Source organism: Penicillium samsonianum (assembly GCF_028829775.1).
Source record: "Penicillium samsonianum strain IBT 33392 chromosome Unknown utg000009l_segment0_segment0, whole genome shotgun sequence".
NCBI lineage: Eukaryota > Fungi > Ascomycota > Eurotiomycetes > Eurotiales > Aspergillaceae > Penicillium > Penicillium samsonianum.
Genome location: NW_026643267.1, coordinates 1,551,603 through 1,564,257, shown reverse-complemented (window position 1 = coordinate 1,564,257; position 12,655 = coordinate 1,551,603). Strand labels below are relative to the sequence as shown.

Here is a 12,655-nt window from a genome sequence, read left to right as displayed (position 1 = left end):
AAAATTATCAAAAAAATGTCGTAAGAGCTAAATTGCTAACTTCAGCTGAGGCGAGGTTCGGCTTTGGCTTCTGAATAATAACCATCGAATTCGTGGGGGAAATGCCTTGCTAGCACCCCTTTTTGACCTTTAGTGTGACATTTTGGCAGGAACATGCCCCTAAAGCTTTTTTGAGTTTGTTTACTAATCTGGCCGATACCCTGTAAGCCACGTGAAATATTCGGAAATTTCCTGAACCGGAAATTCGTGTTAGATATTACACTGACTTGATGAGAAAACATTAAGTCGGGCGGTGAATGTATGCCCGCTGGAGGGGCCACCGGCCGCCGCTAACCACGATCCTTATGGATATTGGGATACTCTCCGGAATCAGTAGCAAATCTACGGACGTAACCTTTCTTTCCTCCTGCGGGAGCTAAAATATCCTGCTTCCCTCCTATGTTTCCGCCTTTTTCAAGATCTATTGTCCTTTCGTCCAATTTTGGGATTGAAAGCTGCCAGATGATAAGCATTTTTTGCAATCATGCCGATCGAGTCTCACCACCCTCCAATTTCGATTCCGCTAGTCGATTTTTGGACTTTCTTATTTGAAAGACCAGATCGGAAATATCCAGACGACCACGGTAATTTTGTTTTTCACTATAGCGCCTACTTCTTCATGATTTTATATAAGATTAACTAACACACCTTAAAGTACTTTTTGTAGATGTCATAACACAGAAGAGGCATACCTTCCGAGACATTCGTAAGGCATCGGTCGAAATCGGTCGAGGTCTTCGAAACCAATGGAGATAGTAAAAGGGGGACGTTATGGTCCTATTTTCTCCTAACACTGCGGACATCGGAGCTCTTGTGTTAGGAATCCTATAGGCAGGCGGCACCGTTTGCCCCGTAAATAATCTTTACACTATTGGAGAATTGGTCTCGGTGCTGAAATCTTCTAGAGCCAAAGCTTTGACGACGCACTTGGGCTGCCTCGAAGTAGCTCGAGAAGCTGCTCTCGTCGTGGGATTGCCTCTTAATCGTATTATACTCATCGGAGGGCCTAACACGAAGGAAATGACGAAACATTTTTCGTCGCTACGAGATTCATCAAGTGGAGGAGAAAAGGTGTCGATAAATCCTAAAGAGGACCTGGCATTCTTGGTATATTCGTCTGGGACTACGGGTCTTCCGAAAGGAGTTATACTCTCGCATAAGAATATCGTCGTCAACATTTTGTAGAGCAATACACCGGAAAAACATCTGGTGACCTGAGATAATGATTCAGTCATCTCTTTTCTACCTATGTTTCATATTTACGGTATGATTTAAGGAGCTAAAACATTCTGAATTACACAATATGTTGATATAATATTAATTAGGTGTTGCGGTCATGGTTTTCCACCCTATATATAAGGGAGTCACTATGCATATTATGCAACGGTTTGACTTACTACAGCTATGCCAAAGCATCTAGTCTAGCAAGATTATAGTTACATATATTATGCCACCGGTGGTACTTGCCCTTGCAAAATATCCGGTAGTGGACAAGTATGATGTTAGTTCACTTTGGGAAATGTATTCTGCCGCTGCACCTCTCGGCACCGACTTGATCGATATGATTTACAAAAGATTGAAGGTGCTAATCAAGTAGAGTTACGGAATGTCAGAAATATCGCCTGCGATTACTACTTAAGTAAATCCCACTCCGACGTTCCTTTATCTCTCTACTAATAAGCGTTTAGAGTAGGGAAAGCTGGAACAAGCCACCTGGTTTAGTAGGCAAGCTCCTGCCTTCTATGAGCATGAAAGTCATGGACGGCGAGCACGAGGTTCCACCGGGCTAGGAAGGAGAGATCTGGATGAAAGGCCCTAACGTCTTCAAAGGCTACTATAAGAACCCAAAAGCAATAGCCGATGTTATCGCCGATGGCTGGTTTCGTAGTGGTGATATTGGCTATATTAATAATGATGGGAACATCTTCCTTACCGATCGCTTCAAAGAAATGATAAAGTACAATGGATTTCAAGTTGCGCCTGCACAGCTCGAAGGTTTGTTGTTAGGGCACCCTACTGTTAATGATGTCGCGGTGGTCGGAGTTTATAGTAAAGAAAGGGCGACGGAGCTACCGCGGGCGTATATTGTTCCTGTAGAGGGTCACACACCTGGTGAAGATTTGGAGATAGTCATTAGTGCATGGTCGTATGAGAAAGTGGCTCTATATAAGAAGTTGCGTGGTGGGATTAGGTTTATTGATGAGATACCTAAGAGTGCTACTGGGAAAGTTTTGAGACGAGTGCTGGCAGAATAGGCGAAGAGGGAGTAGGAGGGGGGCAGGAAGGCAAAGCTATAGTTTAGCATTTTTAATTCAGCGAACAATTATACGGTTTTATTTTAAGACTTTATATCATCAATTGCTCGATTAGGAATATAGCTCTATCTACTACCGTGGATGTTAAAACATGGCCTTCTCTGCTTATATGCAGAAATGGTGAGGAAATGAATGTTTCTCATAAAGCGTAAATGTTGACACTATTATTGAACGAAATTCTGAGGCTACAGAACATTCGTAAACGTAGTGCCATAGAGGAGTCAATATCGATACTCAACATTGAGAGCTACTAATCGCCGAAACATGTATATTAAAGCCCTTCAGTAATCTAAAATTCAAATGTTTCCCTAGCAATTAAGTTGGGGATTACATTCTACAATGCCGGGGAAAAAAGTGGCCGACCTGTTGCCCGTGCGTCAAACCAACCTCGGCGACTTTATTCCCGCCCCTTGGAGATTACTACCTATCCCACCGAGGTAGATTATTAATCATTGAGCGTTCGGCTCCCGATCTATGGTACAAAAATACGGGCGTAATATGCGGCCGTAAGCCCAGTATTAATATTCTTTAATCCTCCGTGGCTGAGCCGGGTCTCACCCTAAAATCACTTCCGTCCATTATATGAATATGAAAGTTGAGAGGCAACCGAACTACTACAATCATGCCTTTAGACACTGCTTTGATAAGAAAGTTAGGAATTTCGAGTGAACTTCACTAATACCCCTCTATATTTCTTTAGCTGATATTCGAGATAGTTCCGGTTGTGTAAGGAGGGTTGTAATGGGTTGCGTATGCCGAACTCGCTGCCGTAGTGAGCAATGCTGGTGGATTGGGAATCGTGAGTTACCATTTCGATTTAAATTGCCATCTGCTGACTTGAAATGTTAGATCAATGCTCTGACGTAGCCTGATCCGGGTATGTGATTAATCACCTATGCCCTACCACGCAACGTTAACCGACTTGGATTTTAGAGTCCCTGCGAGCGGAGATCAAGAAAACAAGAAATCTGATAAAGAAGCCGGTAGGATTTCTCCTATGTGAAATCTCAACGCAAGCTTATTGTCGGCTAGTTTGGGGTCAATATCACCCTCTTACTAGCACTGAAAGTCCCTGACTACGGCGCCTTCACTAGAGTTATCATCGAAGAAGGCGTAAAAATCGTGGAGATAGTAGGAAACAACCCCAAACCCGTAATCTCGGCATTAAAAAAAGCAGGCATCATCGTGATCCACAAAGCCATAACCATTAAGCATGCTCGCTCCGCCATCAAAATGGAGTAGATATTTTATCTATCGACGGATTTGAATGTGCAGGTTATGTGGGAGAGACGGATATCACTTCCCTTATTCTTTTGAGTCGAGCACGGTAAGAATTTGGGGACGTGCCGTTTATTGCTTCGGGGGGCTTTGCGGATGGGTAGGGCCTAGCTGCTGCGCTGTCTCTTGGGGCGGCAGGCATCAATATGGGCACGAGATTTGTTTGCACGATTGAGGCGCCGGTGTATATTAATGTGAAGATGGCGATTGTGGACTCGGGTGAAGAGGATTCGACGCTGCTGTTGAGGAGGTGGACGAACACTACGAGACTTTTCTCTAATGATGTTACGGCTGCGGCGCTTAGGATTGAGAGGGAAAGTGCGATCGGGGACTTTAAGGAAGTGGCTCCTTTTGTTAGTGGTGCGAGAGGTCGGGAGGTCCTAATTGAAGGGGATATAAATCGAGGGGTAAGAAAGCCACTTAAAATGTGGAAAGTTTGCTAACGTTAGTGATAGGTTTGGTATGCTGGGCAAGTGATGGGGTTGATTCATAATATACTAAGTTGCGACGAGCTTCTGAGCCGTATCGAACGTGAAGCGGAATAAGCTCTCGCAAAAATTGGATCTTTGGTCTCTATAGGTAAGAAGATAGACAGCAAGTTATAAACTTTAGATTCTGGAAAGGGTTGTTTAGATAGTTGGGGCGCAGAGTTCCGAATCAAGATTCCTCTAGACTTGCCCTATCACGCTGGCACTTAGTCTGATCCTCCGTATACAATCTGCCCCGCTAAGCTATAGAACGGAAATAAAACTAGAGTCTAGTCCTTCTGAATCCTAGTTAGGCGAGGATAAAGTCAAGAATGTAAGTTTAAGTGATATATAATTCCGCCTCTCCTATTCGTAAGACTTTGTGTCTGTTTGGCGAATTCAGAGCTAAATAGAAAAAAACTAGAACCTACCTTTTATGTGGGAAGGACGCGAGAAAAATGGTGGAATTGGAACTTAGGCCCTCATTTATCTCTTTGTAGGATAGCGATGGAGAGAATGCGGACTCACTGCTGGATGTGGCAAGAGATTGGTGGAGAGATAGTATTACGTAAGAACGTCTACCAAATCCTTGCTGAACGTAGTGTGCCGCTATGGGAACTTATTACTCCGAGATGCTGCTTGCCTCGCTTGTTGGAATTCTCTATCATTACGCCATGGTATCTCTTAAAGATGACTCTGATCGCAATGCTAACATCAGAAATTTAAGTTGTGAATATCCTGAAATTCCGTTACCTTGTCCTAATGCGCTCTACTAACTAGTGAGACCTTATATGAGGCGAGAGGTTGGAAAAACTAAGATAGAGCTTCGGGTAAAAACGAATGCTCCTTTTTACTGATATTTGATAAGCTATGGGGAGCCTCGAATGGATTAATAGGGAAGCTGCTGCTGCTATGGACGATAGTTGTCAAAGGCAAGCAAGTTCTATTCGATATATTCCTGGTCCGCACTAATATTATACATCCGTCAACGAATCTGGGTCGTTGATTCGCACGTTTGCGAACTTATCAACACTGTTTGAGAAACTCCTCAACTCAGGTTCCATGTTACGCCAACCATATAAGGAGGTATAGTAAGGGAATGCGGAGGAGGTGCCTATGCACCACCAGAGCCGCCTGTTGATATATCACCTCGCTTACCTGGTTGTATACGCACGGAGGGGACCCCTCTAAAAAGGAGGAGGGGGAACCTCTTAGGAGGACCAGCGATTAGTCTGAATATCATCATACCCATATCAGGCACATCTCACATTCTTCACTTGTATCTATATCGTACCAGGACGCCCCCAGGGGACTGTCCTAACAATGTTGTAGGTTTCTCAATCTCCTTTTTTGTTGGCGAAGAAAGAAAAGAAGAAGACTCTAAACCTTTTCTGATCCGAAATTGCGATTTTGTGAACTTTGAGAGGTTCTAGAGAGTATTTGGTTCACTATCGTTGCCGGAAGAGAGTGGTCGCTGGGAGACGATCTCTAGAGGGTGTTTTTTTCCGCGCGCTAAGTAGAAGATTGGCCATATCTCGCAACATAGGCAAAGTAAGAGCTGCACCCCTTGAGTCCATATCAAGTAGCCAATTCTCTATCGATTGCTCTTCAATTTGAGAGAAATTATGACCAGATGGCCTCTTTTCAGTAGCAGATTCGCGCCCCTTGATCCGGGCCTTCAAAGTTGAGACAGGTATCTCAAAAGATCGTGCAGCAGCTGCAGCAGAGGGATATCTACCATTTTTTATGGCTTTTTGAGGACAGTTCAAGACTTCACGAAACACCAGTCTCAAAACAGTTTCCCTCGCCGAACTTGCACCGACCATTATACTGTGGTCATTTGCGATCGAACTCCAGCTCTCCAGTCAACACCCCTGCCGTTGTATCTGCGACAAAAGTCGACCACAATGGAAGAGCGACCGAGGTAGATCTATCAACTGGTACCACAAGGGGGCAACACATCAACACTGGCTTTGATGACCAAAGCATCTTACTGAAAGCAGATTCAAAGAGCGACGCTACAACCTTGCTTCAGGAAGTCATTAGCAAAATTACGCTTTTACCGGTTGCGTTCGATCGTGTCCCTCAGCAAAGCTTTGCGAGTTCGGATAAATTGCATCCTAAATACTCATCGGAATCCTACGTGGCGCCTCTAGATTCTTCTATGAGCTAGGAGCATACCAAAGATGCCATGGGCACAGAAACTGGCAAGGGGAACTTCTCATAGAAAGAGACGACAAGCCATTCTGGTACCGAGCGGTCTGTTTTTGCTGGTCGTATCAGTGGGACCACGATACATTCTTTATCTGAGGTCATTACTCATGATTTCCAAACTTTGTCAAAAACGTTAGCAGAAACTACCAGTTCTTAAACTAGTTCGCAGAGGATAGGACCCATATTAGCCACACAAACCTCGAACCGTGAATGGCAAGACACGGCAATCTCCGGTAGTAATATACCTATGGGGCTTTCGAAATAGGGCGTGGTGCTGGTACTTAGTAGTGTCCTCGGGGGCATTCTTATTTTGATTAGTATTTTAACTATATATCGCTTTATCCTACTTCATTTCTATAGGTATGCTGGGGGGTCGGTTATCGTTCGCTCGCAACTAGCTGCGGATTTTCCGGATAAAAAAGAGATAATATTACCTAGGATAGCTGAAGTTTCGCACTTTTCAATTGACGCTAGAATCCATATCTCATAGTGACTGGCATTCGGTGAAGTTTCTTACGTACACAATTTGTAATAGCTCTCTAGATCTGGATGTTGATAGTTTAAGCCAATAGTTCTCCTCAGGGCGGCTTGCTCCTCCAACCCGACTTTGGGATACGCAATCCAAACTTGGGACTTAGTTGATATCGAGAAAACTCTTATTTCAAGTCCCGACTACTTTCTAGTGGTCTATGCGAGTCCGAAAATGGAGTTAGAACATGGACGCTCCGTAGCTAAATGACAATGGAAGGAGTAAATATGGTGAAGAATATCATGGTCAACCTAATGTAAGCTCGGTCGTGCTTTAAGTATATACGCTACGTTTTCTAGATGTTGGCCTCGGGCTGGTATCCTATAGCGAGGCTATATAGCGTCCAATTCTGCTGCCTGCCAGATCGACCCTTATCCCATTGATTCTAAAGGGCCCGCAACTATATAAGTGGCCTTAGAAATCGACAATGCTGGCCGGGGTGGCATTATAATGTACTGCCAAATTCAAAACTCGTCTTAGATATTATCTCGTATTCAATCACTATTTAAGGTTGCTAGTCCCGTGCAGTAAGGTCAGTTTATGAATAACAGATACCACATCACGGCGCAAGTGAAAGCTCACTGTATCTGTGGCAGCTAGGTCATGGCTTCTGAAGATCAATTGATTGAGCAAAGTCTTGGTATAGCTTTACAAACAAAGAAGTCCGTACTGTCGGAATTAACTCCGAGGTGTTTATACGGACGACCAAGTTAATTAGAAATTAACTTGGCTTATTGTTATATATATAAGCTTATATATCCCTCTGAAATAATAAGTCAATTCATACCTCTAAACTATAACACAGGCAAATATCTCATCGGCGGGACTTAGGGCTCTTTTACGGCCAACCAGGAGAGGGTCTGCGAATAGTGATCTGATGTCTACTGGTTCAGTTCTGGCAACGGTAGCTCCACTAGCAATTCCAAGTAGCATAGACCCTAGGGCTTCCTGGCAATTGTATGTGATCGTGAGAACCCGGGCTCCCGGACCCTGGGACCTTGGTAGCCCCACTTAGCCACTGCTTCGGGAAGGTGATCTCCGCCTAAGCCGGATAATAGTCACGTGCTATTGGATCGCCCCGGCGGCCACGTAGAAGACGAACGTCGATCTTCGATCTTGTTTGCCTTTTCCCTATAGCAACCCCCTATGGCCTTAACAGTTATAGTAGCCGGCGCGACTGGTGCCGTAGGAAGAACAATCGTTAAACAGATCCTAAATGAGAACAAATTTTCGGTGGTGGCTCTAACACGAAGGGTATGTTCCAGTAAAGCAAACCCCCCCTAATTCCTTATAGCATACCCGTTGACAATTGAACTAGGGACATATCGAATCACTAGTTAGCAACGTACAATATGTACAAACAGACTATGATGATCACTTAACACTTATACAACAACTAGAGCGCCATGTAGTATAGACGGTGATCTATACGATTGGCATGTTAGGAGATGACTGTTCATAAGCCTAAATCAGTTTGATCAAAGCTACCGACGAGGTAAGCACGGTATAAAGGTTTATAACGAGCGAGTTTGGGTATTTTATATGTGAAGAGTATCGCCTCCCTGGCCCTCCCTCCGGTTATACCCCGGATGCTCTTTTTGTACCTGAAGCTTATACACACCGGTAGGAGACGGCATATTGATCTAGGGATTGACTAGTTCTTAGAGGCTTCAAATCTTCTTAAGTATAGTAAGTTGACCTATACTCGCCCTGTTTGTGGCGCATTTATGGATTTCCTGGGAATGCCATACGCTCGATCAAATATTGCCCTAATGAATATTGTCGTTGATGTTCTCAATCGATAAGCTTGTATTCTTGGGGATGGAAATACCCCTATCACTATGATTTATAGCTATGATGCTGTAACCTTGGTTGCCAAGCTGTTAGAAGTCGATGAATGGTCTGAATTCAGCTTTTGTAATGGGGATGACACTACTTTAAGTGAGGTTTTGAGGATAGCGGAGGAAATCTGCGGTAAGTACTCTTTTCTGGAACGATATGTAGTTTGTTCTAACTATCATATGCTATATAAAGGTGAAAAGTTTGTAGTCACCTATCTGAAGGCCGAGGACGTCGAAAAAGGCAATATTCCTATACTCAAGGTTCCTGACGGAAGTGGCATTCAGCCAAATGAACTTTTAGACTATAGTGTATTTGGGTATCAACTTTACCTTGTAAGAGGCTTTCAGTTACTAGACGAAGGGCGAATTGGAAACAGATTCCCCGGCTTTAAACCGAGGACTGTCCGGGACTTTTTAGAGTCGACTTGGAGAGCTTATGTATAGTCCTAATTCATTTGGACGTAGGCGTTCTTGTAGCCTTAGTCTCTCTTGTTCTACGGTAGTTAAGTACTAATAATCATTTCAACCGACTAACTGCTCTTATGAATTCGTTGAAGTGAATGTGTTAATAAATGAAGCTACGTCCATGTACTTGGCGAAGGTCGATTGTTGGGCCGAGATCATTCCTTGACCACTCGAACATGTAAGATATGTAACGCCACTCCGCTCTAGTAGCTAATAACTAGCAGTAAATGATGAAACTGCGCTAGAATGGAACCTCGATGAACCGAACACCGTCGTGATTGCTCCGGATCAAGGCTACTGCCTACACGCCACCTTCTGATACCTATCGCTTGAATCATGGCGTATATCGATGGTGTTTTACGCGGCTTATTAACCTTTGCCTATATTCGTGAAACATGTCACCGCCGCATCAATAGCACGTGGGTCAACCATCTGTGACCATAGCTACATCGCCGAGTGATATTGCCTTAGGCCACTCGTTCCACCGTCTGCCGCAATATTGCCGTTATAGATTGAAACGAAACATAACAACAATGTACACAGCCGAAACAATAAGCACCCTATGAGTCTAGCAGCAGTCGGACATTGGCTGATTCCAAGTAGACCCGGTGAACGAGCCCTTTGTGCTGAAGCCACCACTCACGCGTTCCGGTCCGTATAGCAGGTGTCTTATTACTGGGACAAAGAAGATTGTGTGTTCATTCAGATGCGAAAAACACTGTGCTAGTCATGCCACCAAGCGGGTAGAAGAACCTATTCGGCCTGCCGATCTCAAAGAAGCCGAATATCTACTCTCGAAGGATGAGAACGGCCTCTTTTACCCAAGTCTCAAGAACTTGGACGTCAGATTGGCTGCCGAGAGCCATATGTATGATTCGTTCCAGTATTTTGTTGGGCGCGGTGAAAGCGACTGGAAGGGCCAACCGAGTCAAAGATAAAGGATTGGGACTCTCACTCTCACACCACACGAGAGTCAAAGTTCCGCGTGCATGAAATGGAAGGGCAGTACTCCTTCCACGCATTGAGGCGAATGATTGTCATGATAGTGATTGCCTACAGCGTGTTAAAGCATTTTGAAGGGCCGTTTGTCAAGCAGCAGAGGATGCGTAAATCTGCGGGGCACCATGCACGCCGCACGCCTCACGCGTGCTGCATCGCGTCTCGCACCACATCCTCACCACCTTCACATAGCGGTCACGTGCCATCTGATCGACATCGGACCGTGAATGATCCGTAACTATGGCAACCAATTGAAATTGACCTCAGCATTAGACCTCGCCACATGGGCGGGGGAAGGGGCCCAGGGCCGCCCACATGCCCATCAGATTATGTAAGTTTCCCAAATAGGGGGTTCAACTTTTGGAAATCTATTCGGTCATTTACGTCTGTCACTGTCACTACTTCCAATAACTACTAATATTATAGGTAATTAATCAAAATAGAGGTGTATCTTATTATTTAATGTATTAGGTATGTAGTATTTGCAGTAATTTTATTAACACGACTTGTAGAAAGTACCCTGCGAGTGAATTTGTAGGTTCAGGATGTTTTTTGTCAAATATATATTTACACACTATAGTCGCATCACAATTTCAATTCCATTCAACTCGACAATTTACTATTTTTAATAAGTTTGACTTCAACTGAGTCTATTCATTGTATATTTTTCTACTCAAATAATATTAATACGTAGTATTATAGGATATTTATATAGCTAAAACATTGTGAAATTTTGAAAATTTCATGAGAATGAAGTTCTTCTTAGCGGCCCATGGGCTGTGGCGAGTCTACTCAGCATGTCTCCCTCTACCACGTGAATAAGGGTGAAATGACAATACATCCGGAGTAACCATTATCGTTCATGTCTGCTTTCCAACAGATGCCCATTTAGCTTCTTCGTAACCAATCACGGTCGTATCGATGGTGCATAAATCGCTCTACAAGACTCAAACTCACCCCCTCTCCACCCGATTCGTTCCACCGGGATCATGTATCGATTGTTTGTCCGTCTCCCTAACTGCACTTGAATGAGCATATAGTTCCCCGCTCAGCGTCCGATATCTCGTGTTCCAAATCGCAATCTACTCGAAGAACAGTGGCCTTGTGACTTGTGGATTGGACTTTGAGTGGCTGGCTCTACATCTCTTGAGATAACTTGTGGCGTTAAGTCCAGCCTGGAGAACTTTTTAGCTCGCTAAACTGCTGACAACTCAAACATAGGATAGTCGCTGAATGAAGTAGAGTGACTGACAAAAAGCTGCATGCTAATACATCTTATCATATAGCATGGGGTGACTTGGAAAGAAAATCTCCGCACTTTGAGATGTTCCCCTTCGCCGCCCGGCTCTTCACCATATCCCCACAACATTTCACATCTCACATCAACAAACAATACATAACCAAATTTCTTTCAAGTCTATGCTTGCGATTACCTACTTATTCTAAGTCAATGTAACGTTTATTAAAGGTTTTTAGAGCAGATTCCAGCCTGTTTCGGAAGATCCAGAGCTTATAAAGCTATATCGGCCGCATCCAATGCATGAAGTATACCAAACAATTTGGACATGTCTGGCTGTTGGAGCAACTAAATCGTCCTGCACCTCATATCAGTTTGACCGTGTCTATGAAACGGGTGCCCCCAACTTTGTCAAGACTGGCTAACCTAGACGCCGCCTTCGGTGATTTTCTGCCGAACCCACTTTTTGTGATTGGCACTCTGCCCTCTAACCGCCGAATCATCACTCTGCCAAGATCGTCTATTATCCACCAAGGTTTCTCCGGACAGCCGGGTGGCCTGCTCAGGAACAGCATGTGCAACGGGCATGGCAGTCGGTGTCCAACCGGGCTCAAACACTCTGCCAGTATTGGAGGGTTCTATTGGCGCTGCAATCGTTTCGGATGTGTCATGGACGAAAGGGTCACCGTCTGCCCACCACTCACAGGAGGGTTCTAGATCCAGGTCAATCAATCGACAATCACCACTCGTTCTGGAATGAATGATGCGGCGTACTGCTGCGCGTGTCGACTTGCTTGCGCACACTAATACCAGTTAGCTTGGCAAAACCCAAGTGAGTAAATGAGGGAGCGCTCATACCCGAAATCGCGGTCGTTCCGCCTCTACCATCCATCAGGCGTGCCAGCTCCTTGTCGATATTGATGGCATGAAAATGATATTTCAAGCGCGTACGGTTGCGGTAACGAATCTGGTCCACGGGCTGAGTATCTAGGATATGCGTGGTGAATTGCAGGATCTGCCACCGAGTTAAGCCCGACCTATTATAAGAGCTATAGAGAGAAGGAAAATCCACTCACATCAAATCCCCGGTCATCCCGGTGTCTATGTTCGGGACAATCGTTTCGGTCAAACATACGGTCGAGTTCGAGGATTTGCGAGATTTGATCCCCCACCCAGTGGGAATGGTCTATTCCGATAAGCACACGACGCCGCAAAGCATCCAAGAAGGGGGGCACTCACTGAAATTCTTCAGCCTAACTTGCCACAGGACT

General features: G+C 44.6%; 5 protein-coding genes across 5 annotated transcripts; all 5 read left to right on the top strand.

Moving 5' to 3' along the window:
- Nucleotides 1–523: 523 nt before the first annotated feature.
- Nucleotides 524–795, top strand: N7471_013544 (uncharacterized protein; the record flags this gene model as incomplete). The annotated part of the gene is made up of 2 exons (XM_057286263.1): nt 524–623; nt 695–795. 2 exons carry the CDS (start codon nt 524–526, stop codon nt 793–795), a joined length of 201 nt encoding a protein of 66 aa, XP_057129588.1.
- Nucleotides 796–810: 15 nt separating this feature from the next.
- Nucleotides 811–1,224, top strand: N7471_013543 (acetyl-CoA synthetase-like protein; the record flags this gene model as incomplete). The annotated part of the gene is given in 2 exon segments (XM_057286262.1): nt 811–852; nt 871–1,224. The coding sequence occupies 2 exon segments, from the start codon at nt 811–813 to the stop codon at nt 1,222–1,224; spliced, it is 396 nt and encodes a 131-aa protein (XP_057129587.1).
- A 262-nt stretch (nt 1,225–1,486) lies between these two features.
- Nucleotides 1,487–1,829, top strand: N7471_013542 (acetyl-CoA synthetase-like protein; the record flags this gene model as incomplete). The annotated part of the gene is made up of 2 exons (XM_057286261.1): nt 1,487–1,621; nt 1,728–1,829. The coding sequence occupies 2 exons, from the start codon at nt 1,487–1,489 to the stop codon at nt 1,827–1,829; spliced, it is 237 nt and encodes a 78-aa protein (XP_057129586.1).
- A 6,159-nt stretch (nt 1,830–7,988) lies between these two features.
- N7471_013541 (uncharacterized protein) lies at nt 7,989–8,647 on the top strand (the record flags this gene model as incomplete). Its single annotated transcript, XM_057286260.1, has 4 exons — nt 7,989–8,096; nt 8,161–8,253; nt 8,316–8,375; nt 8,501–8,647. 4 exons carry the CDS (start codon nt 7,989–7,991, stop codon nt 8,645–8,647), a joined length of 408 nt encoding a protein of 135 aa, XP_057129585.1.
- Nucleotides 8,648–8,683: 36 nt separating this feature from the next.
- Nucleotides 8,684–9,127, top strand: N7471_013540 (uncharacterized protein; the record flags this gene model as incomplete). Its single annotated transcript, XM_057286259.1, has 2 exons — nt 8,684–8,816; nt 8,847–9,127. The coding sequence occupies 2 exons, from the start codon at nt 8,684–8,686 to the stop codon at nt 9,125–9,127; spliced, it is 414 nt and encodes a 137-aa protein (XP_057129584.1).
- Between the last annotated feature and the right edge of the window lie 3,528 nt (nt 9,128–12,655).